A 27,429-nucleotide genomic window follows, 5' to 3' on the forward strand; every position below is an offset into this window, starting at 1 on the left:
GGGTGTCACTGTCATATATACTGTAAAACACTCTAACGGAGTGCTACTTATTGACAGAGCACTGATCTAATTATGTAACTTAATAGTATTGATTTAAAAGGGGTTTGCGAGACCAAGGGAAGGATCAACTTTAAGGAAACAGAGAGAGGTTGATGGAGTGAACAATTCCATTGTAATTGTGTGAGTGAGTGGGTGCAAATGAACGAGTGACCAACTCAGTGAGTAAGAGAGTAAGTGACAAGGTGTGAGAGCAGAGAAAAAGAAGGAGGCAGTGAGAAGGAAAGACAGTAGGAGGGGAGTGAGAAAAGGATTGAAAGTAGAGAGGGAGAATGAATGGTTGAAGAAAAAACAGAAAAGAAGGGATGTGGGTGTGAAAACAAAAACAAATGGACAGACAGGAGAAGATGTAGGGAGAGACAGAAAGAAAGACAGAGAGTGTGTGAAAGGGATTCTCTTGGGAACTGGCCTATTTTTCCAATGAATGCATACGAACACAAGAGCTGCATCATATTTATGCTCTGGAACAAAAAACGCTCAGCTCAAATAGGTACACGGCAGATTGGATGTTCTGATTCAGAACACACACAGAAACACACAGACAAACACACACACACAAAGCGTCGGGTATAACATCTACAGATGTCTATCACCATCACAGAATAAAAACGCACTTTGTGCTGCCTGGCTGACCCTGTTGTTACAATTATACAGCATTATACAACAGTATGACCAACCAAAACTGGTCTGTTCAGTTGTGTTTGGGATAACTTGGTTGCCTGTTCTCCATATGAAAAGAAGTGATGAAATTTTGCATTAATTGTCATGGTGGCAAAAGATTCATAAAAGAAAGGTTCAATTTAAAAGACTTGCACATTTACACTATACCCACACTGGTGTTTTCACTCATTTTGCCTGCTTAAGTCTCCTTTTATGACTGTGTGGGCATGTACAAACTGTGCTTGATTGACATCTCTCACCCTGTCTCTCAGGTGTAACAAATTATCTCTTTACACCATTGACCAGCGGGTATTGACAGTGCTGACTTTTGGGGGAATGGAGAGACAGAGTCCAAAATGGAGGAAGCTATTGTAACTTCTTAGCTGTGTTGCACCATCCATTTTTATTTAATCCTTCTCTATTTGACTATAAACTGCTATAGAAGAGGAATGGCTGTTGGTCAATTATAGGACAGGAGTCGATGGTACAAATGTGTCTTTGGAATAAACTGGAACTTATTTTCCCTTTAGTGACTGTTGGTTATTTAGGCTAGGTTGTTTTTTGTTTACACAAAGTGCCTGACATTTGTCACTAAAGGTGATAACAACAACATACAACCAGCAGCCACTGCTGACGTTTCATGCATGGTAGTGACCACAAGAGACAGTCTCTTGGTTTTCGTTGGTCAAAATCATATGTGAACTACAGTACTGCAGTTTTATATTTTTGATTATTTAGGTATTAAAAAACCCATCCTGTTCTGTTAGAGATGTTAGAGATTTGGCATATTTGATTAAATTTGCTAACCATAACGTTACTGCATTGAATTTTAACATCTTTGGTGTTTAAACTAATTATAGGCCCTGGTGTTTTCAGTATCCAGTATCTGCTCAGGATGAAGCTTGGAGGACTGATTTTGGCAATTATTTGAAGATACTGAACTCCATGTGCCAATACAAATGACAAAGGTGTGAGTTGACCTGCCCTTAAAGGTACAAACAAAACTAACAAAAAATTGAGGGAGATGTCAACCAAACGTAGTCTGTACACATCCACAGTCCTGAGAAGAGGTCTAATCAGGAAAAATAAGAGAAAACACCTGTGTGTGCACCACCATGTTATGCATGACAGTATTATAAAATTCTTTGTTTAAAATCTGCATTTGTTGAAAACATGTATTATACACATCTATAGTAAATAACACTCCATCTACATAGTATGTATGCTTCATAAATCACATCTTATTGTGAGGAGTGTATGTGTTTGTATTGTGTTTCTGTGCATTCGATTAGAGAGAAAATTAGAATATTTCTCACTAAAGAGGTCTGACTGCAACTCCATACGAGACAGTGGAGGAGGTTGACATGCTTAGGAACACTTGAAAACATACAAACACACACATGCAGACATAAAAAAAACAGCTCTGTATTTCCTGTTTGGATTTTGGCAATTCTATTAACATGCGCACAAAACACACGCACAACCGTGAAGCCTCTGCCAACTCCTTGCTGGCCTACCAGCAGAGTCACCATGTAAAACTGGTGTTTTGTGACATTTCCAACATGACATTCGTCTGTGGGACCATCTGTGAGGGCCAACTGGCCTGTGTCAACAACAAAACGGTCAATTGCCCACTGCCAGCAACACATACTTATCATATCATGTATGTATTTATATAATAGATACATTTAATGCCCCACCTTTGGGTTTCTCAAGAAATCTGATTTATGCACATTGAAAGGTGAACTTTTTTTTTGGTACTTTCACTATGAGATGAAATAATAGATTTGCACTGCATGTTGGTAAACAGACATTTATGTATATCTACAATTTTATTTTAATTGACCACTTAACAATGTGCCAGACTAGTGTACAATGTTAGCCAGCTAGCGTCCAGGCATTAGCTTATGTTGGGTATTAAGAAGAAAAATACACAAAAGCTAGGTTGACTGGGTGTCCCCATTTTCCGTGGGTAGTCTCTGTTTTTGATGGCCTGTCCCTGGCTGGAGCTGTACCTGGAAATTATCCTGTTTTTATCCGTGGATTAAAACCAGATCGGAAAGAAAGACCTGGCAGCAGAGCAGATGAGCAGACAAAAATGAAACAAGCAATACGAATCTGTTAACCAAAGTAATTTATCTAATAGTGTACTATTTGCTATTAAAGACCATTTTCTTTGAGTTTTCTATAATTTACCATAGCTTCACTCACAATGGTAGGCTACTGTATGATTTTCTGACATGGTTTACAAAATTACTTGATTAGTACTCAATTTTATCAGTCGGTCTTCACCATAGTTACAGTACAACAGTTACCACGGTGAAAATACATGAAATCGGAACTGTCCCCCTTTTTTATTTCACAAATAAAACATTTGATATTTTAATGATATATTGACCATCAGACTGGCAATGTTGTCATTTCATGTCAGTTTTTCATATCATTAATCTGGTCACCTTAACAAAAGCTGCTTCCAACAAATTGACAAGTCAAAAAACAGCCTAGGGCAAAAGAGGTCTGACTAAACTGAGCACAGGAGAGGAAAATGATTAGCTAACTTACCTAGGTGGGAGATGAGACATCCAATGTCAGTATCTGTCAAAGATATAATGTTAGCTAACAATGTTAGCTTGATATAGAGCTAAATGCCAGTGGCTCACCCTTGTTGATCATTACATAGAGAAATGAAGACATAACTGATCTAGGTTTTGTACACACCGTCTAAAACACACCAAAAACGTCTTTAGCTTGTAGCATTCTATTGTGCTAGGACAGAAAATACAACAACGAAAAAGATTATTTACTTCACTCATGTTCCCAGCTTTCATTATTTATTCCTTTTACCATACTCTGTCTTTTTTCTTTGTCAAAATAGTTTGTTTTATTCTACTTTGGGTTATTTTCTGATTAATAACTGTACTATCTTGCACAGTATACTCTGACCACTTCTTGTTAAAAATCCTTATAGTTTATTACTCTAACATGACAGGAATACATGTCTCAAAAGTAGTGCTTGGGAAAAATTTGCAGGGTGACAATATGTATAATTTGTTGTCTATATGTTCATTGTGTACATGCGTTCAGATGTCCTGGTAGGCCGTGTTACAACAATCAACTAGCTACTGAGTTCACTGAAAACACCTTTTCCACATTTCCACATTTCTCCTAATTGATGACTGCCTTTTGTGTGATTGCCATTTTGGACTGAAACTTTTTCAAACTCCTCGTCACAAAATATACAGGAACACCAAAAAACAGAATGAAAGAACAAAGGTTTTTTCTTCCATAGATGCTTTATTCAATATTTCTTGTTCCTTTTCTCTGTCCTCCTCTATAAAGCTATCTTCCTCCTCATGCCATCTGTCTTGATCCCCCCTCCAAACCTTCCTCTAGCTCATCACCATTAATGTCATCTCTCCCTCCACCCTTTTCTTCTTTCCTTTCAACAAAGTCTGATGACCTGCGCTGACAAGAGACAAAAACACAAATTACACAAACACACCAGCCCGTAGTGACCTTTAAATGTTAGCTCATGTGGCTAACTGAATCAAAATGATCCAGTTGCTAATGGGGAGGGAGGGTATCTAATTTGACCCACTGCTGTACCACACTGTTCCGCATTTATGACTGTAAAACAGAGAGGGAGAGGTGGATAAAGAAGAAGAAAGAGAGTTTTGAAAGAAAACCCAGCAGTGCCTTAGCTGAATGTATCCATCAATTTATCTATCTATGTAATCTATACACCCATCCATCCCTTCATCTGTTGGAAGACAGTTAGGCAGGGAGACACTCAGGCACACAACTCATGCTGTTAGAGAGACGAGCAGTCCAGACACCTGACACTTCTTTGGTTCCTGAGAGATGTATTATTGACAAATACATCTCTCATCACACAGGCTTCTCTGATAAGTTTGAGTGTGTGTGTGAGGGCAGGGAGGTTATTCTTATAACAACCAGAAAGTCCAGAGATAGTGGGTCTGATATATGAGTTAAAATCAACCTGCTGTCAAAAATTGTGTAAGGTGTGTGACCATGTGCATGTACTCAGATACCTGTCATGAAGCATATTCTGGAGTTTTCATGACATAATATATGTCAGTGGTTACAAAAAAATCCTTTAATTCAACTGTACAATAGGCTCAGTAGGTGGCCAGTTAGCTACCTATTGCACTGTTTTTAGCCATGGTTATGGCATTGCTCTCTGGATTTCCTGAGAACTTTACTATTAGATGGAATGCCATGAAATTTGGTGCACATATTCATGTCGCCCTCACGTAGTATTGCTGCCACCTAGACTGGCCTGTTGAGCATAAAACAATAGCCTGTTTGAGATAAACTGTCAATGTTTGATTATTGAGACTGAGTTGTTTGTGCTTGACTATATTGCATGGACACAACTTGACAAAATCCAAATATGCTTGTATATGCATTGCATATAATAAACATTACATAAGCATTGGAGAAAATGAGAACACTTCTATAGAGTGCATTGCATTACATATGTGATTACAGTGTGGCTGCATGTTCTTAGTTCCCCAAATAAGTCTTTATAGCACATGTCAGGTCATTATTTGTGTTTGATAAATATAACATTAGTTTGGGTAAAATAATAACCAGCCAGTCCCCCAGTGCAGCTTTGTGTGGGCTCTGCCAATCATCAATTGAATGTTGGCTATGATTGTGGGTCCTCACAATGGTATTCAGCTGTTGTGGGTTTTCCCTGGAATATCACAGCTGAACCAAGAGTTTGGATGAAGTTCATCTGAACTTGTCTGCACAAATGCATGGGATTAGACATCGAGAAAACTAATTTGCATGCAAGTGCGTGATCTGGATCAATGTAATTTGCAGGCCAGTAAGCTAGTGAACTAGCAGTGATCGTCTGAAAAGCATCTAATAGCAGCAGTCCGCACCATCTGCGAAACATCTGTACCTTGAAGTTCATTATTGCTATATGGCATGTATGAATATAATTTGGAAAAGTAACGTGATCAGCTTCAACTCAGATGAAACTCCCATTTGGCATATTAGTGTGTGTCTCCTGAGCTGTACATCAGCTATTTTAAGTGAATGGAACAGAGAAAGGATCTCAGTGGGATTCTGTATGATGAGCAACTACTAGATTCACAGCACTTTCCACGAAAGTGGCCTGGCTCCATCGCACCCCTGATCTATTTAACAGCCTCTATGCCACAATTTTGTCTTTCTGACAGTCCGCCAGCCTCTTTGTACCCCGTTTTTCTTTCGGTGCACCTGAGCCCCATTTAAAAAATGTAGTGAACTTTTGACTCAGGCTAAATTCATTTGATGATTTTGTTGTCAAAAAATACATTTTCAGTCAATCAAATTATAAAACAACGTTGGGCTGAACAAATGACATATCAGGAATCCTCTCAATTACCCACAAGTGTATTTGACAGACTGCTATAGATATATAAATATTTCTTAGAGGCAGCAGTGATCTCCTTGTGTGACTCAGCAATGAGAGGGCAGATCTGTGGTAAATTTGTTTATTAACTAAATCAAATGGGTTGTTAGTTTTTCAAGGTTTTATTAATTGAGTTTGCTGTTTGATTAAAACTTCAGCTGATCCTTTGCCCTTATTCACTTGCTGAGGACTACGGCCTCTTTTATTTTGAGGCTCACTGAAATGAGGACCTCAAGTGGGGCAATGTGCTAATGAGGACTGAAATGTACCCTCTATCAGAGCATATTTGACTTGTGAATGAATCAATCCATTCCTGTCAAGTTCCCAACTCAAGAGAGCAGAGTGACAGACAATGTCCCTTTCTAGTTTAGTTTGCATTTTTAATTTTTTTGCCAGTCTGCCAGCTTCTCTCACTGCCCTTTTCCTTCTTTCTCTGTGCCAGCTCGGTGGTTTTAATCAGGGAAAGCAGCTGGGGACAGGGAGAGTGGAGCTTGTCTCTGAGCCCGGCTGATTTACTGCTTCTCCAGACCTCCTTTATATCTCACTGACTAATGGGGCTAGCCTGGCAGCTTCACAAGGGAACAAAAAGGCAGGTAGTAGACAGGCAGGCTGTGAATGTATAGAGAGGTAAGAAGCACAAAGGATGAGTGACATCAATACTGGAAAAAAACAGATAGGTGTTGATAAAGATTACAACATACTATACAGGCATGGATGGAGGAAATGGAGAAAGTACAATATCAGTCTTCTAGTATGCTATAAGACTGACAAGCATAGACAAGCAATCAATTATGAAGACTGGAGAAATATATTATATTGTTACAATATGTATATATATCATTGAATGGGGGCAATTGTCATGGTAACAGCTTTGGCCTCTCCCTCCCCTCTTTCTCTGCCTATGTGTCTATGTGTTGTGTTTCTCTGACCCAGTTGTTCCTCAACCATTAACCAGGCATCCTCAGTGTCCAAAACAATTCACTTTTTATTACTCACCATATAAGAAATTGCATAACATCAAGAGAAATATATAGTGTGTCAGATGGCAAAATCCGGTCATTCGCAGCATCCATCATTCGGAATCTAAATTCAACTGCCAATTAAACTTCTAAGTGAAAGCCAAATGTTCTAAATATTTTATACTCATTTTTGTTTTACAGCATATGCTTCAAGATCTGAACAAATTATGGACTCAAAGCCTACTTGTAATTAGTATGTAGTATCAGGTTCCCTGTTCTGTAAACCTGTAGGCCATTCTCCACAATACCTTATTGCCTATTAGTTTCCTGGGTCAACTTTAATATTGTCAGAGTTGTACTAGTGCTTTTGCTGTTCCTTGTATTCTTAGCTGTTTGCCTGTCTGTTGTTTATGGCTGGTTTGTCTGCTGCTTCTATCAGCCTGTATTGATTTTCACCTTATCTAGAAGTAAAGTCTCTTCTAATTGTACCTGACCTGTCCAGTCTCTGCTGCCTGCATTGTTTGTCCAGATTCTGACACTCCACATATGATAATTTTTAAATCAAACGACTATCCACACCACTTACATTTGGAATTAACAAAAAGACTTGGAGTAAGCGCACCCTGGATGTAGTTCGAATATCACTGCACAAACCACTCCCAGAGGATCAGCAATACACTGTGTCCTTAATGCCCACATCCATGGTGAATCCAGGTGTTTTACCTTATTGTTCTGATTGGATCTCTCCTTATGCCACATTCTTATCATTTTGGATGAATGGGAAAGGTAGGACAGATTCTCATAGTCACGAGTATTCATGTCACAGGACAACACAGGGCAGACTTACAAATACCCTGTGAAAGCTAACAATACTGAGCATTAACAATATAAAACTATATCTAAATTTGTGTTTAATTCAATTGAATAACAGACTTTGGCTGAAAAGACTAACCTACTTACCTACTCACCTTCAAACTGGCCGGACATCTAATTAGCCGGAAGATGTTTAAACACCTGTGTAGGTGTGCAGTGTTTTTAACAACAAACTGTTATTCTGATATATCTACAGTAGTCTTGTATGAGTCAAATAAAATGTTTCCTACCACACCAAGCAAACATTAAGCAACTCAAACTGAGACATTGTTGTTAAAAATCGATTGTCAGCAGGATGAGACCTTTAATGTCTATTCTGAAGGATGTAATTGTCACCAAAGGAAGCCTCAGTGGGTATTTTTGCAAATGAAAGAGCAATCAGATTTCAATTTGTAGACCGGAAACACATGTTAATGCCAGGTGTAAACATAACACAATCTCGGCACCATCCTGATTGAAGATGTATTAATGCTTAGTGTAAATGTGTCACTACTGACACAGATAAACTACCAGGCATAGGGTTTTTAGAAAGACTGGAAGATTGGCAGATACACAAGTCAGGGAGACAGAGAGGTGGATAGGGACAGAGCTATGACAGATTTAGTTTGTCCCCTCTGCTGTTCACCCTCTTGGCAACAGGAAATGAAGATGAATATACAGTAAGAGAAGCAGACAGTCAATAGACAGACATTCAGTGAGACAGATAAAGATATCTGTGACAGATCCAGAGTATTACCTCTGCTAACCACAGGTGAATTTCTCAAGATACAAGCATACATATGCAAATGGCCATACCTTTAGTCTCGCACATACACATTCATCCACATGAGCACACATGTCAAACACACACCTCACACAGGTGCACATGCGCAGACACCAAAGTTCATAGTGCCAAATTTAATCACACGTGCATGCAGACACACACAGAAACACACACACACTTATCCTATTACTCTTGCCTCCGACGGTTGCTAAGCAACAGCACATATCCAAAGATTGTTTACAGAGCCTGTAATATAGTTCATCTCAAAGGGGAGGTGAGACAGAGACAGACGACACATCTCGTCAGATGGAAAGATAAAAAGAATAAAAGAATACAGGTGGCCTGTCCCTTCACAGGCAAGTGGGCAGTAACACAATGACGCTACTGCTCCCTGGTGTATGGTGTATTATGGAAGATGAGAGAAATGTTTTGAGATTTAATACTATGCTGCTAAACCAAATACATCTATCTAGATCACTCTTGGTTTGAATGAGAAGGCAGGTGACACACAGTTTCAGTGTCACGTATCATAATTTTTTTGATTAACCCTGAGGGTAGAATAGCTGAAAACACACTCCCTTTTTCAAGGCTCTCCAATTTGATCTATGGTAAAGAGAAATGACAAAAGCACACAGGTTCAACTTGCACAAGCACATTTTTCCCAATTTCAGTTAGGCAAAGTTATTTATATATATTTATTAGGGATGCTGAAGTATGTATAGTATAGTATGAAGTATGGATAGACACTAAAAGGACAAATTTTTAAACGTTATATGACTGATGAGCAGTGTAGTCCGCAACAATTAGGCCAAAAAAGACAAAAAATGTCAACTAACAGCAATTTTCAAAGAAAAAAAAAATGAGGGTGAACACCAGTGTTGTATTTTTAAGACTGAACAATCTCAGTCTGGACAACTAAAGTTGCTTATTTTCTGCAGGTCAGGAAACAACCAGGTTGTTTTTAACTAAGCCAATTATTCTCTTCTCTCTTTCATTGTGCATATATGGAAAGTCAATGAGAAAATTGATTAGATAGCTATCAGCCAATGTCTGTTCTCAAAGTGTTAAGTGAGTGACGCCCTTAACAAAATACAGCATCAATGCTAATGTAGGATACAGTATGTATTTCATGGGTATGCCCCTGGTGCTGTCGATTTTTAAGCTTTTTAGTGGTGGTGGAAGAACTACTCAGATTTTTAACAATGTAAGTATCAAAAGAAAAAATATTTTTCCATAGGAAAATGGCCACTTTTTATGTTATATCATTATATATGACCTTATTAGATTTAAAGAGTAAAGAGTCAGCTGCAAATGAATCAATTGCATGAATCTCACTGTGTTTCCTTTTGTCTGGATCAAAGTGGAGAAATGTGTGTTGCATTGTGTCCTGTTATGCATTTTAATTTTTGGTAAATTTAGGCTCCTATTTCAAAATAATAAACTAGACAGTAAAGACTACAAACCTGCTATTATATATAATTTTTTAAAGTATTATCTAGGGAGAAAATGAGGAATCATCATGGAACAGAAGTAAGGGAGATGAAGCAGAAGAAAGATTTATTAATGAATGTGTGGTATATTTATGGAAAAAATTGAAGACTGTAATTGCTCTTGTAACTCAGGATTTGCATGAGTTATTTTTCAGCTCTTTTTTCACAAAATTGTTCCCATTGCTTTCAGGGTGCCACATGCCACTGACTAAAATATTCCTTTTAGATACTGCGAACACATTAGATGTCAACTAAAACTGTAATTTTCTGAATGGAGTTGGTATCAAATCATGAAATCCTTGAAACCTAAACACCCATGCACCATTGCAGACACTGTACAGTTTTGAAAAGTCTGTTGTCATAGACCAACTGGGAGAATAATTCAGACCTCTACTTGACGACTGAGCTAAAATTATGGTGGATAGTTTGACTCACATTACGGTGTTGATTCCTGAAAGCTGCTGGAACATTTGAAGACCACAGCCCACCAGGAGGGCTCGCCGAGTCGGGGGGTAGGTCAGCATCCGCCAGATCACCGGGCCATCTGGGGGCACAAGCAGATACACAGCAGAAACAATTTCAAACTCAGTGGGACTTCACTGATAACCATACTCTAGCTTTAATAGATTTTCATTCCAAAATAAGCTACCCACCATAAGAAGAACAAGACCCTGACTGCTACAAAAGTAAGGCCAACATGAAAGTAACAAAGGATTTCTTGCAGCAAACTTAACCAGCTGCTGGCTGCACCTTAAAATTTATCATATAGACACGAGAGTAGTACCAATCTTCTCATCTAACTCTTTTTGCATGAAAGCAAATAAGCATACTGTATTTACCAATATGTCCTTTAATGGAGGGCCTATTTAATTTAATGGGATCATCAAAAAAACTCCAAAAATATTTTCTTATTTCCCAGGTATACAATCATTTTGTCGCTTCTGCAAGAAGAAGTGACATTTTGTCACACACAGACAAGCGGTTCCTTTGGGAGGAGAAATCTTAACAGGATGAGAGACAGGCATGGATCTGTCGGATTAAGGAGAAGACAAACGGAGAGCAGACAGAGCAAACAAGAAAGCCTGAATACACACACAAAGAAACACAGGTAACACAAGAACCTACAAACATATCATAAACAAGGATGGCATGAGCCTACACTTATGAGGTGAAACATACAGCCTGATTATTTGGGAGCAGCTTTGTGCGGGAGGACTCTGGACCATTGGACATCTCCTTTAGCTTTTTGACAAGCAAACCAGACTCTGTAAAGGGGGCCCTGGCTGACACACATGCACACTGAAGCCTTCCTTTTGAGTGAGACTTAAAGGTACATTATCATTTTTGATTCCTTTCAATTCTGAAATGCTTAAAGAGGCTTTTTAACTTTCACCTGTCATTTTTACAAAATGAGAGGCAATTTTCACAGCATATTCCGAGGCAATTAAAAACATAGCTTTACTCATAATTGAGTCATAACTTTTATAAAATCTTGCATTTAGTCTTGATTTAATACCTACATTCTTTCCTGAAGTGTCCAGTAAAAGCATAAGCTAAAATTGCCACACATATGCAGGCTCTGCAATTATTTTCTTAGAATTTATGTTATTCAGCTGGGTATGATTTTGTGTAACAGAGTGTTAGCTTGGATGGGAAAATTTGACAAATAAGTATCTTTGTACGTGTATGGGGAGGACGGACAGTCATTCATTTAATTATTTATCAGCTGTCCAACATGTTAAAGAACGAACTTCTTTGACTCATAGCTGCACAATGAGTTTGTCTACAGGTAACAATAACCTAACCTTCAGGTAGCATTGTGCATGCAAAACATCAGCAGTTCACTTAATTTATATTCAGTGAATAATTTAGATTTAATATTATTTGCACTGTGTTGATTTTACTTTAGCTTCTACAGTTTCTGTAGCTGCAGCACGGCCCCCAGGTGAGAAGCAAAAACCATTTTTCCTCGCAGCAGTCAGGACTGCCCCTATGGCACAGTAGAATGTTGTGGTTGAGTTTGACAGTTATAGTTTGCTATAGTTTCTATTAATGTCAGTGTCATGCTTGTCTGGTAATTGGTACTTAAATTCCAATTACACTTACCATTTGTGTTATTACCGTGATTATACATATATATGTATATACACACACAAAAGTCCTATATTACGAACTTGGGACATGTACTGAAGGACACGGATCAGCTGCATTGTTGTGTAGGTTGCTGATTTTTTGAAGCTTGATGTATAATAGAGGTTAAAAGTCATGATTTCTTGCCAGGCAAGGTAAAATAAATCTCTTAGCCTGCTTGGGTTATAAATATTTGGGAAAATTACTGTTAAAAAATACAGTTAAGAAAAAGCTTGTTTCTGAAAACTATAGTTGCTTTGAAGTTTTTTTGTAACAATTGTGTTCTCAATGAGCTGCTGTATGTTTCCCATGAGCAGGTCAGATTCAGCTTTTAAAGTCAAGGTTTAATATGAAACAGAGCTCTATCCTCAGATGGGGAAGAGAAAGTGATGTGTTTATGGGCTGAGCCATTTCCATGGCTCTAACCTGGTGGATTGAGATTGGTTGATCCCCAGAGACCAGAGCAAGGGACTCTTATCTGATTAGCCAACGGGGAAGTCCGGATTCATGGGCCAAAGTCAACTATCAAGAGAGCTGAGACTTGATGGCTGCCTGAAGAAGAGCTAAATTTACTCAGTCCAACACACATTCAGATGCAATTGATCATACAAGCAGAAGACCTTTTTCCCTCTTGCTCTCTTTTTCAAACACAGAATCACATAAGAGCAAAGAAACAGTATGAGTAAAGCACTGATCTTACATTACACATGCAAGAATATTAACACAAGCCTACAGTACAAATGCAACTTTCTCCACACAAAAACAAGTATGTTCACACTCACTCATACACTATATGTGCAGAGACACACACACATAAACACACAAATGCACAAACACACACAAGTTCAAAAAACACCTTCTTTTCCTCAATTGAGCACCACCCAACCGTAATTTAATCATATGAGATATTGAAAAGGAAGGATGGCAATGAAAAACAAGCCAGCAAGCTACCGACATGCAACAAGCACAGAGAGTAAGTCTCACAGCTGTATGCACATCAGTATTCCTCATTGAAGCTTTCCAACAATATCTGCTTCATTTATTGCTATATTTCATTCATTTTATCCTGCAGAACCACTATAACACAGTTTAGTTTAAAATATGAAACATATCCTGTCTTGTGATCAAGTAAATACAAAACATTCAAAAAGTGATGCAGCCAGGTGCAGATTAGGGTTAAATGCATGAGTAATACAAGAAAAAATATCATGACATACCAGTTCCTATGATAGATGAGCAGTGATTGTGATTGTAAAACACACAAACCTAAATGTAGACAGCCTAACACACACAGACACATATGAAGCTCAATACAAAGACACTCTTTTCTTATGTTAATCTACCCACATGAGCTCTGTGATCATTCCAGCACCATCACTACTGACACAGATCCGCTTTGATTTTCATTCTTATCAGCATTCAATCCAGCAAATACTAAAGGCCTCATTCTAAGACCATAATACGATTTGTTCGTACATTGAGCAGGGTCAGACTGGGATGTGTTTTTAATGAGAACCAGGTCTATCTCCCTCTTCTTCTTCTGTTCCTCCTCTTTGATATTCGAAGGAATCTCCAAGTAGCTCTTTTTCTCCACTATCTGCTTTTGGGAAAAACCCCAATTTCTCCTTGTTACAACCCCCATGGCCAATTTCAGTGCCTGTTTAGCACCGTTAGTCCTGTCAAATGTTTCTTTTTATTCACACTTCAAACACGTGCCACAGTCCGCTTTATAAAATATACAGAAGGGATAGGAAGGAGAATAAGAGGAACAAAGAGTCAGACAGCACCTTGCTTTCCAGGCATCCATTCACAGAACTGACAATTACTGATTCCCATATTGATTTACAAATCTTTTGTAATTCAGTGAAAGCAAAGGGGGAATTATAAAGATAGTAGTCAATTTAGAAAAAGAAATACCCACTGCTTTTAAGGTGGACAGGAATTGCACTTTGTATCCATCCAATCACCTTGTCCTCGGGAAGTAAGTGGCTGGAAGTGGGCTTCACTTATGGAACTGAGTGGGCTGCAATCAAGGACTGAAGCCTGAGCAGGCAATCTGCAGCCCTCCTACCACAACCTCCATCTCCTCCTCTAATTATTTCTTCCGCATACTTCCCCTCTTCTCTCCTTTTTCACCCGTCTTCCGCTTCCTCATCAGAATGGGATCATGACACCTCACACACTACACAGTCGAGATCAGAACACAAGGCCAGACTATCACTATAACAGCTGTTTATGCAACCACTGTGCAGCCTTTGTTGTGTTTCACTAAATTCCAGAGAAACAGCTGTTTTGTGAATGTTAATGTTACAACTAAAAAGCCACCATGTAATCCAGCTAAATTTCTCCTTAAAGCTACACTATGCAAAAATATAGTTTGACATTTTGAGAAATATGATTATTTACTTTCTTGCTGAGTTACATTGATAGATAAATTGATAGACTGATACCGCTGTTATGTCAATACGCTAAATATGAAGCTATAGCTAGTAGGCGGTTATCTTAGATTAGTGTAAACGAGAAACCTTTGGCTCTGTCCAAAAGTTAAAAAAAACACACACACTTGCTTACTAACACATCTAAAGGTGACTGAACAGAATTTTAAAATGACAAGTTGTGGTTTTACAATTGGTAAGCTGCAAGACTGTGTCTTGGCCAGGAGCAATGACTCCCTGTGGCCTTGATGTCACCATGACGTTGCTTGGCAAAAAACAAGTTAAATACGCAATGTGTCATTTTTACACTTTGTTTTTTGTAGAGGTTAAACAAACAAGATATAACATGTTAATTAGTGAGATTCAGAAGTGCCAGTAGGTGGATTTGTTTTAACCTTTGGACAGAGCCAGGCTAGCTGTGGTATTGATATTTTCATCTAACTCTCTAAACGAGTACTAATGAGTGTTTCTCAAAATATCAAATTATTCCTTAAATTGGGATAAATCCTTTTGAAAGTTGCAACAACGCCCTAATCATACTTGACACACTTGAGTTAAATCATTATACCAAAATTATTATTATCAATATTTATTATTTGCTGACCACATCTGATATCAGAGTTTTAAAGTGACTCATTTAATATGAAAGAAAGCTCTCCTCAGTTGTAACCTAAATTCCTTATAAAGCTGTTTACATAAACAATAAAGTCCACATGCTACTTTATAGTCCTGTCTGGATGGTTTAGAAGTCATTTGATTACAGGTGTGCTGAGATAATAAAAATCTTAGCAGAGCATCTCCATGTTCAATTTCAACTTAAATCATTTTTACAGACTTTTGACTTTGTACCAGTAAATATTTTTCTTCTAAATTCTGCTTAATGGACTAAACTGAGGTTATAGCAACATAGTGTGTGATTTTCAGACATATAGGAGCTTTCTCTATGTTTTTCCCTAATTTTTTTTAAAGTGAGGAGAGAAGAGGAGAGGAGAAGAGAGGAAGCCTTTATTTCTTTGGCAACCCATAATATCCATTGGACCTAATATCACGTGTAGGCATGGTACGTTAAGAGGGAGAAGAAAATCTAATTAGCTAGAGAAGATGCTGTCAAGTACTTGTAAGAGAGGCAATTCTTATGTCTAGAGCTAGAGGTAAGTAAGGCCCTGGAGCCGACATACATGCTTATGGCCATGTGTGGTCTGTTGTTTTGATAATGTTATGAAGAAACTATATGTAATGTGTGGATGTATCTTGTTCCAATAGATCTTCAAAATCTAAAAATATCATGTTTTATGGAAAATAAGAATCTTAATTGGTTCTTTACTGGATAATCACCAGTGACCTGTAGCAATAGGTAGAAACAGCATTTTTAGCGGCGCTTATCAAATCTTGCTAGTGTCCAAGACTGCTGTCCGCAGGTACAGGGGAGCAGCTGTGTTTATCTAAGGGCACATAGGGGCCAGCGGTTGCCAGGAGCCGAGCATCAGACAGCGGATGGATGGATAGATGGATGAATGGATGGAGGCGAACACACAAACACAGAGAATGACAGAGAAAAATACACAACAGCGGCAATGGGGCTTATACTAATTAAACATAGGATAGTATATTTTCATTTATAACTTAGATCCAAGCAAATATTCAACAAGGTTTCAAATACTGGACAGATATAGCAGGTTTGGTGAAGCCTATGTAACGTCAGCCAAACCTTTTCTCTTGATGCTAAAAACTTTTCTCCAGAATCTCAGATCTGTGCAGTTCCATCTCTGATCATGGCAATCTGCTTCTTCATTCCTGAAATTTATGACTCTTTCCATTCCCTCGCCTCAGAAAGCCTAGACATGCCCATGCCCATGTGCTCGGATAAGGTAGCCAGTTTTATCAAACTAATACGACGTGGCAAAGCTCCTGGTGTGGCAAAGCTCCCAGAATACCGGTGGCTTTCCGATTTTAAACTTTTTCTAATCTTGCCCCTTAAATTTTAGACATGTTCAATGACACCACATGTCTTTCTAAATCTTTATCACAGGCATGTATTTCTGTAGCACTGAAAACATGCAGCGCCTTATGTTGTGAAAACAAAAGCAGCTACACTAGCCCCAGTGGAATAGCAGAAAAAGAAAACTATTAAGTGGAACTGCTGTCACAAGTTAAGCAGAAACAGTGTTTCTGCAAGCTTCAGAGTCTCAAACTGAGTGTCAACAAAACCACCATCTCTCCAGTTCCAAACTAATCACAGTAACATAATCAGTCAATAGAGTGCAGGAGGTTGCCTTTCAGGTTTTCTGTCCATTTCTGTGGACAAAAGAAAGTGGTGGCAAAAGAAAGAGGGTTACACAAAGGGAAACAGATACAGGAATAGGCAGAGAAAGAAATGGAAACAAACTGAGCCAGACAGTCTAACTTTTCCCATTTTGGTTTTAAGTGTTGAAAAGTCACTGCGTGGTTATGAATCAGATCATACCAGCAGAGGCATGTGAAGTTGAGAGGAGGACGTGACACAGAGGTGCAAGCATATCTAAACTCTGATTTTCCGGCAGAGAAAGAAATGGAAACAAACTGAGCCAGACATTGTAACTTTTCCCATTTTGGTTTGAAGTGTTGAAAAGTCACTGCGTGGTTATGAATCAGATCATACCAGCAGAGGCATGTGAAGTTGGGAGGAGGACGTGACACAGAGGTGCAAGCATATCTAAACTCTGATTTTCCAGCTGAGATTTCTATCATTCAGCGCTTAGAAATCCTTCCTTGCAGACACGCTGCATTATAAAAAGTAACACGGCAAGAAGTTCAAGGATGTAACTATTTTTCATCTTCTGAACAGAAGTAGTTTTCTTCCTCTAGATGACAGCTCAGTGGGTTAACTCTTGCCATCCAGTACTCGTTGCATGTTAAAACTAATTTTATGCAAGAATCAGCTGCTGCCGGTGGGTGGGTAGTTACTCCTGAAGGCTGAGAGTGGAAACATAACAAGTGTGTGTTACTGTGTGTTTGTACGTGTGTGTGTGTGTGTGTGTGTGTGTGTGTGTGTGTGTGTGTGTGTGTGCGTGTGAGGAAGATAAAAAGAGGGAGAAAGAAACATACAAGGGGTCATGATTGCCCTACGGGGAACAGGCAAAAATACAGACACACACACACACACACACACACACACACACACACACACACACACACACACACACACACACACACACACACACACACACACACACACCAACAGACAACATCATTGTATTCATTTCTAAGGAAAGTGCCGCAGAGCTTGTAATAATAAGTCTTAGAAATAATGTTTACATATTTTGGTGTTGCATGTTTCAGTTTCAGATTTCAGTTAGTGTCATGTGCAATTTATAATAGCTGTATAACACATGGGAAAACAATATCGGGAAAAAAACTGCAGTTGAACTAAATATAAAAACAAATTGCACATTCAAATACTGTATTTCTTATTTTTTTCACACATCCTGTCTTATCTGCCATGTGGGGATTTTTCCTTCTAAAGTCTTTTTTGTACCGGCAGATATTCATTATCACATTTTTAAATGGTGAAATAATGCATCTGCCCCCTGTAAAGGGCTTGTGACAGGTGCAGAGGGGGAATCATGATAGATGTGCTATTGCAAAACTCTCCTCTATTCATTATTGATAAGCTGCTTTAAACCTACTGGGGAACAGAGGAGTTGAGAGCCCTGCTGCACGCTTCACTTATCCCAGCGCTACGATTACTCCATATATCACAAAACATAAACTACAAAATGTCAGCCCACCTGCAGCTAAAACACACATTTAGTACATTTACGCACACTCTAGAATCCTAGTATTTGATTGTACTTGGGATATAATGTTTATATGGAACATAGACGAACCCGGCTATCCATATTTATATATATAATTCTAACTCCAGGCTTCTGACTGTATTGTCATTTCTGTCAGGACTGAAATAACTAAGTACCTGAGTAAGCTCACTGCCTGCCATGACTCTTTTTTCTGTACAGTACTTGTCTGCTGGAAATGGATTCACTATCTTATCCCCAGGCATAGAAGACATCAATATCTATTTTCTACATCACCAAATTTTTAAGATTTTTGATTTGATTTTAGCATATACATCATCATTACATAATTTACCATTGTATTTTTTTGTTTTACTGGCTAACAACTACCCAACTTGGGTTGACAACACACCTGCACTAACGGCAGAGGCAGTGATCAGAAATATAGATAAAGTATTTACTTGCCACAGTATCCCAGTTTTCCCAGTTTCCCAGAGTATTTCAGGCATTATAATTAAACTGGGATCTAGGAGAAATTGGTGAAATTGGTATGATGTGCAAACACATAACTACGATACTCCAAAAACCTGATCATAACTAGGATGCTAGTGTGCATATACTGTATATAACACACTCATTGACTTTTTTCAGTCAGAGCCACTAATGTCAAACAATTGATCATTTATATTTATGTATTTATTTTGTGATGCTTGTTGGAGCTTGTCTGACAATAAGGGCTAATGCAATATGTATAAAAACATACTATTTTGTACTTTATTTGAATTTATGATAGAACAAAGCTTTGTTTCAAAACTATAATTGTAGTTAACACACTTTACAGTAGGGCCTCCTTGAGAACAAAGCCCTAGATGGTCAGTACCCTCATTAACCCCACTACAACTAATGGTTTGCAACCATAGTACTTGCTGTATTACTTTTTGATTTTTACTGTATGGTGTGAAAAAGTTAATTATTGCTTGTCTTATTCCAACTTTGTATCTCTGGCATCTTTCTGTGTTTGTGAATTTTAGACTTGCTGCATTTCCTGGCTGTCCTGCAGAGCACTTCATATCAACTGAGTTAGATATTACAGCACTGAACTTCTATGTAAATAAAGCTGAATACAAAATTGAATTAGTGATAGGTGAGAAATAATACTGACAATACAGTCAGTTCTACAAAGGACAATATGAATGCTCAGTCACATTCCACTCAAGTAAAGAGTCAATCACTAAACAAATGGAACACATTTTGAATGCAGACAGTGGTTCAAACTGCGTACCAATCTGTGTAGAAGACGAGTAATAGCAAACATGGCTCACAAAAGCAGAGTGATCAGCGTTTCTAAGAGACTCATTGGCAAAACAGTCTTTTCAGCAACAGGAGAGTAAAGTATGATCTACATTTCAAAAGGTGCAGAGGCAACCTTTCTGCCTGCGAGGTGGCATGGCTTCTGAGCTGAATCTGGTCTAGTTCTCTTACAGGGTCAGAGTCAGTTTGTGTCAGAGGAGAGGAGATGAGATAAAAATGGAAATGAGAGGGAAAAAAGCTAAGTAAGGTAAGTAATTAAATTAAATAAAAGGAAAGGAAAGGAGAAGAGATGAAAGAAGGGGAAGAGAAAGGAAAGGAAAGAAAGGAGAGGAAATGAGTGGAAAGAAGAGGAGTGGGGAGGGAAAAAAGGGGAGATGACTAGAGAAGAGAGAAAAGAAAAGAAACAGAAGTAAATTGGGGAAGTAAAAGGAAAGGTAAGGAAAGGAAATGAGAGGAGGGGAATTAAAGATACAGGAAAAGAGAGCAAGTGAAAGGAAAAGAAAAGAGGAAAGGAAATTGGGGAAAGGAGAGGAGGTATAAATGAAAGGAAACTAAAGAAGAGACTGGAGAAGAGGGGAAAGGAAAGGAAATGAGTGGGAAGAAAAGAAAAGAAAGGAGAAGAGTGGATAGGAATGGAAAGGAAAAGGAAAGAGAGGAAAGGATAGGGAAGGAAATTAAAGGAAAAGAATTGAGATGAAACACAAGAAGGCTAAAGGAGAGGAGAGAAAGGTAGAAGAGGGTAAAGTAAAGGAAAAGAGAGGGAAAAAATTAGAGGAGAGGAAATGAAAAGAAAGGGTATGGCAAGGAAACTAGCTGATAAGTTGTTGTCACAGAGGCTGGGAGTTAAGAAGAGATGAGAGGAAAACCACACTGCTAAAAGGATCTGTTGTCATTTGAAACAGCAGTCGACTGGCTGCCATTTATATTGAAAGTGACAATCTCAGAGATTTTCATTTCATTAAATGTCTGTTAAGTCAATATCTATTGCTGAATGAGGTAACACAATGGTAACTGAGCCTATGGCTCACTGATGAAAGTATTGCAATATTTATATATTTGCAGTATTACAAACTGGGCGTCTGTGGTGACAATGCTGTATTAAATTACTGCTAATGCAAACCGCACATTTCCTACTGCTGCAGCTTCACATCAAAAGCAATTAACTGGCGAAACACTAGTTGACTTTTACTATGCAGTAGTCACAGGAAATAAAATGTGTTTGTCAGTGAGCTTAGCACTTACCCCACTGTTTATCAAAAATGATGAAAATGTCTACAAAACAAGACAACCTTCATTTGGAGGATTTTTGGACAGTGGATAAGTTTGAGATATTGCAGAAGAGTAATGGACCAAGAAGGAGCAGCTACAGTGAGCTGCTGGCAACAGGCTGCACATCTCCAACATCTCCGTAAGGTAACCAACTGCTTTCATTGTGCCTTGCTGTTCACAGACCCATGCCCTGTGCAGCATAAAATCAGATCCCAGTTCCTCACAGGATGATGGAAGAAGGATAATTATTGCCTGCCTTCTTTATTAAAACTACAATAGTTTGTTTTGCTGCCCCCAAAATTCTGTGACCTGTAGTATTAAACCGCATTTGCTGTTACCACCAGTAACTACAGGTGTTGACAAATCAACCAGGACTGAAATATTTGAGATTGCCAAGTTAACCTGTTGGTGTTTTAACTGCAATGGCATCCTAATACACTGTTTTAGTTCTAAATAATTCAGACAGCATCTACATATTATTTTGTCTGTTACTACACTTATCCAGAAATAGAACACTATTAGGGAATAGCTTTCACAACTGCAGGTAACAAAAAATAATGTCACTCTTGGACAAAGTTGATTTTTCTCCTTAGATACAACTAAAAACTGAGAAGAAAACAAGAGTTTAGTGGAAAAGAACTTCTCACATTTGATCTTGTCAAAATCTTTTTAAACACTATCTCCTCTCTGTATGAGTCACCACTTGTCCGAGCAGCCTAGGGGCAAATGGAGTGGGTTTAGGTAACACCCGTAGCGATCAATTGTACTACACAGCGTAGAGGCAGCAATTCATGATGTGCCAAGACAACTTTGCTAAAAAAAAAAAAAGCCTCCAAAAGAAGATCAAGTACACAAATCAATGTCTAATTGATCCATTCAAGCAAAGTAATTACTCTGAACAATCTGTGGTTAAGACAAAATGACAAATAGAGATGTAGAGAAAAAAGATTGAATTAAGACTCAAGAAGAACCACCAGAAAAGTTAATGTCAGGGGAAAGATACAAGCTGTAACAGCAAGATAGATGGTGAATGAAAAAATCCTCTGAACCTTTATATCATACCTCTAAAGTGCCTGCTCAGCTATTTGAAAGGGCCTGAGGCATTTAAATGTGGAACAAGGAAACAAATGTATGTTGAAGAGACAGCGAGATCTTACAGAGATTGGTCCTCTGAAGACAATTAGCAAACTGTGCTCATGTGATGTGAATATTGCTTCATCCAAAACAGAGTGCACAATAGAGATAGACTTGGTTTTTTCGATTATTACACAAGGCAGCATTTTCATTTGGACTAGTTTCTAACTTTACAAAGGATCAAAAAGTTTGCACGATCCAAACAAACCTTTTCCGCATTTGTTCAAGGGAAGGCTCTTTTTACCATCAGATATCTGTATGGAGAGACAGAAACAAGATCAATGCAGTTTTCCATGGGCTTATTATTGTGTAACAAATATGTTAAATAGATTATTAAATAGATTGTTCCAGATTATAATATATATATATATATATTGTATTTATTGTGCACAGTATATCATATAGTCATGAAAGTATGGTGAAAGTTATGTTCATAAATCAGCTTCAAGAAATTATGACATCTGTTTTCTATGGCCACTGACGGTGATTGGAAATTGAGTGGCTGAAGCAGAAATTACATGAATAAAAAAAAAATGGGCAGGTTACATGAAGTCCTGCACTGCACTTTGTGTGGAAAGCGCAGGCAGGATTATCAGATTCTGTGTAGTTACTCTTGAAATTTGCAATGCCAAAGCTCTAAGCTTGTATACAAAAATCCCACAGACAACAAGTTACTTGCTTTTTGGAGTTCCAACACATCCTGCCAGGTTAAAGATTTTAGAATCAGTGTAGTTAAAATAAATCCAGTCTCAGCTCCCGATGGGGTTTCCCAATGCCGCATTTATCTTTCAAGTAAAATAAAATTGTTGCTGTTACGCTTAAACGTTCAGCTCACATAAAATAATTAGGAAATCTTTTCTGATGCATTGGTTTGGTTATTGATGCCACCAAGTATCGTCCTAAGCATGTAAAAAGAACCAGCCTAAATGAATTAATGCTTCATGGTTTGAAGAAACCTCACCAAACATTTGCTATAAATGCACCGTCATGGTGCATCCTTAAGATTTGAATGCAACTTCAAATGCTGCATTCACAAACCTGAGACACACGCACACAAGCACACACACACACACACACGCGCACATGCACACACACACACACACACACACACACACACACACACACACATGCTCATACAGAAATAAGAGAGAGAGTAGGAGAGGCTTGGGGGAAACAGGAAACATAGGAACCATTACATATGCCTTCTGAATTTCTCATTTCCCTGTTTCCCATAAAAGCCTATTTGGATAATAATTTTGCCAAATTTTTACTGACCTAATAAACCCATATCTAACATTTGGAACATTGGAGTCATAACCATTACTGTGCTTGTTAATTTCAGTCAGGGCTCTGGAGTTTCTGTAACCAAAACATACCAATTCAATAAGTGTATTTTAATTGAATAAGGCATCCCTGGGTGAGTCAGAGCCCCACTGCTGTTGCTGCACGTGGAAACTGTGACCCTGGAACAGCATCTTCACAAGAATTTTGCCGCGTGTTAAAGTGGCCTTCATTTCAATCACACTGTGCTCTGAGATTCAAATAAGTGAAAAACTCCAGAGGTGACATTTAAAATCTCCTTTTGTTTTTCCTCTAGTGAGAGTATAGTTACGATTAGTTAAGGTTGAAAAATTGCAGTACACTGAAAATACACCTCTTCAAACATTCAGCGCAGACAACTCAAGATCCCTTTTCCTTTTTTTGCTAAATGAGCAGCAAGAATGTCTTCAAATCCATGTGTTAATTCAATGGAGTCGCTACTCTGTGGACGTGCAAATTGTTGTCTGAGATCATCCGACTGAAAGGTCTCAGTATTCTTAAAACAAACTATCTAAAAGCAAAAGTGTTTATACCTGGTCCAAATTGCCACAGGTGATCAATTGTACCAGTGGGGATAGTGATTACTTTCACATTTCATTTCACTCACATTTCAATCCTCAGAGGCATGAAAAGTGACTAAAGTAGTTGTGTGAGAAATGAAAAAATATTGTGTGAGAAACCCACTGGATTACGAGGGCAAAAAGTTTCCAGATGCAGCCCCACAGTTCTGATGTAGGAAAGGTGTGGGCGAACGGGGTTTCAGAAGTTGTAGGATGATCTGAAAAAGACTTTGTTTGAAGCATACAGAGGCCCTTAGGCTGGCTCGCAGAAGCCCAATTAAATCAGTTTATTTACATTTACATTTAGATTATGGATTACCTTTAACAGTATTGATAACATGGCAAATGCTGCTACTGAATCCAATCTACAGTGTTAGAACTCTTACAATATGTCTCCAAATGTTTTTCTTATCAATTATTTTCTTGCACATTTAGTAGTTCCAAGAATGTTCAATTAAAAGAAGTTTAGTGCAGTTTTCATTGCTTATTCTAGTTTCAGCTGTATTCCACTTCAACATTTTGGGAAGTGATCTTATTTGTTTTCTGGCTGAGAGTTAGATGAGAAGATTGATACCACGCTCATGTCCACCCTTTAAAAATGAAGCTGGAGCTGGGAGATGGTTAGCGTAGCTTATCATCAACAATGGTAATAGGGGGAAACAGCTAGCCTGGCTCGGTCTGAAGGTAACAAAATCCGCTTACCAGCACCTCTAAAGGGCACTCATAAAAATGTTATGTCTTGTTTGTTTAATCTAATACAATCCATGTAAAATCCAAACAATAGGTTGTGGTTTTACAGGAGGTTATTTCTTGGGAGCAACGAGCCCAGCGGGCACACGGCTGGCCACCAACTTCATTAGATGTTGGTATTTTGTTGAATGTAGGTTGTGATGTTGGGTGACCAAAAGTCAATGTCCGGATAACGTTAATGCCACCGTCAATTTGACAGAGAATACTGACGACAGCTGACGTTGATATTTTGTTGTTTTTAAGTTCTGTTGTTAAGGAACTAAAATCTAATGTCTTCCAAATGTCTCAATCCAACGCCATCTTGACATAGAATACCAAGCTGATGAATAGTGAATAAATAATTTGCAACAGCAATAAAATATTGGGTAACTTGAGTCTGGAGATGAATGTGTTCATACATTTGTTTTTGGACTTTATACGGCTAGATAGAAACTAATTACTGAAGTAAAGAGAAAGATAATTCCCTTATCTCCCCTCTTTGATTTCATCAGAAGCAGCTTGCCTTGCTCTGCATCCTCTGCTAATACGGCCTCCATAATAATTTCCCAGTTGGGACATTGGTTTAATTTCCCTGCACTCCACCCTGCTACCCAGCTCATTGTTGTACAAACTTGTGGCAACATGGGCAGATATGTGCCATTTCCACTTGTCTTATATCAAAATATTTGCTCATATTCCCTCTCATAACATATTTGTCAGGCAGCCCATTTTGGTTTCTTAACGCTCAATAACAAGAGGTGGAATAAGAAGTGGGAATGAAGAGCACTATAGCAGAAAGCATATTCATTGAAAAGTAGATTAGTAGAGAAAACAGTGCCCCTAGGATGTGTAGATTGAGTTAAGTCTTGATTTGAGAGCAGAGCCATGCACCCAGCTTCGTCAGGAAATAGTGATGCTTGGATGTGAGTTGACTGCTAGAAACTCTGAAGCCAGATGAATTTGTCAGATAAGATCCCTCAAACCCTATATCTGCATAAGTCATGTTTTTAACGACATAGATGGTAATTTATTTGGACCAATAAAGAAATCTATAAACTTAATTTTAAACGTATGGATCATGCTTAAATTTAAGATACTGAATTGGACTTTTGTTCGGTGACTTTTTCCTCTGTATGAAGCCCTGGACTCATTATGATTTCTTTGTGGACTTGAAGAGATCCTGAGTAGCAGTGGAGTTTCATAAAATGTTCAAATATCTTAAATTATTAAAGATCAGTGGAAGAATTAGCACTGCGATGGAGGAAGATGCTAAAACTCCCTCAGACATCTATCAGATATGGTTGCAACGTGTTTGTGCCTGTGCATTTGTATTAAAAAGTACAAGCACACAGGCATAAAATTAATCATTTAGAAACACACAGCAGTAACATAAATGCTGAACACTTTTGTTGATAGCTAACACAGTGTACCATTCATTTATCTGGAAAGAGATGGCTTAAACAATCATGAGTCAAACAGAGACAGGTTTAAGAGGACCACAAATAAATACAGAGAAAAACAATTGTCTTCAATCTGATTATGTATGTAGTGGTACAGTCTCTACTTAAAACAATCTGAACACTCTCTGCTTTTATAACTTTCAAATGAAGCTGTATTTATATATAAACAATATACCCATTCATCTTGATTACTGGCTGTGCCTGTTTGCCTGCCAAGACATCTTTTATAATGCAGTGATTGCACTGTGCTAAATTGATGTCAAAGTTCTTGACATTCAGCGATTTCTTTCATTACTCCTACTGTAATCAAAACTGACTCATGCAGACTGGATAAGCAGACTGAAAGCCATCTTCTTCAAAGGGATATTCCACCAAACATCTGTGTATCCCTCTTTAAAGCTGAACCAATTAATATTTTTGAATCATTGAAGAATCAAATGACTACTATAAGTAATTTAAACAGGGTTGCTTATAGTGATGAGCCCACAATGAATTACCTCTGGCCCCTCAGTTCTATGGAGAGTTTTAGCCTTTTTCAGCTCATCGTTTCAGTTTCATTGTCACAGCTTTACTGTTTTAATTCACTTTCACCATTCTCATCAACCTGCAGACAGCTGTTTTCACCCACTGTACACTATCTGCCCAGCTGAGTTAAGGCCAATTCATGGTTTCTGGATCAAAATTTTATACCTGCCGAACAGTCTGCACTACAAGCACACCAAAAGAAAAATTAACTGGATGCTCATGTCATGCATCATAAATAGGTACTGTATTCCTATTGGTACGTGTCCACATACGCATTCACCAGGTTGTAGTATGTATAGAAGCGCCACAGCTGGAAAACAATTTCCAGAAGAATAGGAAAAGTTTGCCTTTATTTAGCAACAATACAGGTGCTTTTTGATTAGGATTTAAAGGTCATACTCCTGCTGAGTAGATTTTAGTTTCTACTGAGCAAATGTCAACACACACATTTGAAAATTACATTGCAAATAAAATATGCCTTAAATAGGATGCTGACTAGACTTTGACAGGAGGTGATTGTAGCCATGTGATGATACACTATGTGCACTAGTGA

General features: G+C 38.2%; 1 protein-coding gene across 1 annotated transcript in view; it reads right to left on the reverse strand.

The window, feature by feature from the left end:
* Positions 1 to 27,429, reverse strand: part of LOC120802099 (proton myo-inositol cotransporter-like) — a 62,987-nt gene that overhangs the window by 13,198 nt on the left and 22,360 nt on the right. The window contains exon 4 of the mRNA XM_040149569.1: positions 10,666 to 10,774. Coding sequence (XP_040005503.1) covers positions 10,666 to 10,774 — 109 coding nt within the window. The remainder of the gene's footprint in view (positions 1 to 10,665; positions 10,775 to 27,429) is intronic.

This window comes from Xiphias gladius, chromosome 2, assembly GCF_016859285.1.
Source record: "Xiphias gladius isolate SHS-SW01 ecotype Sanya breed wild chromosome 2, ASM1685928v1, whole genome shotgun sequence".
Lineage (NCBI taxonomy): Eukaryota > Metazoa > Chordata > Actinopteri > Istiophoriformes > Xiphiidae > Xiphias > Xiphias gladius.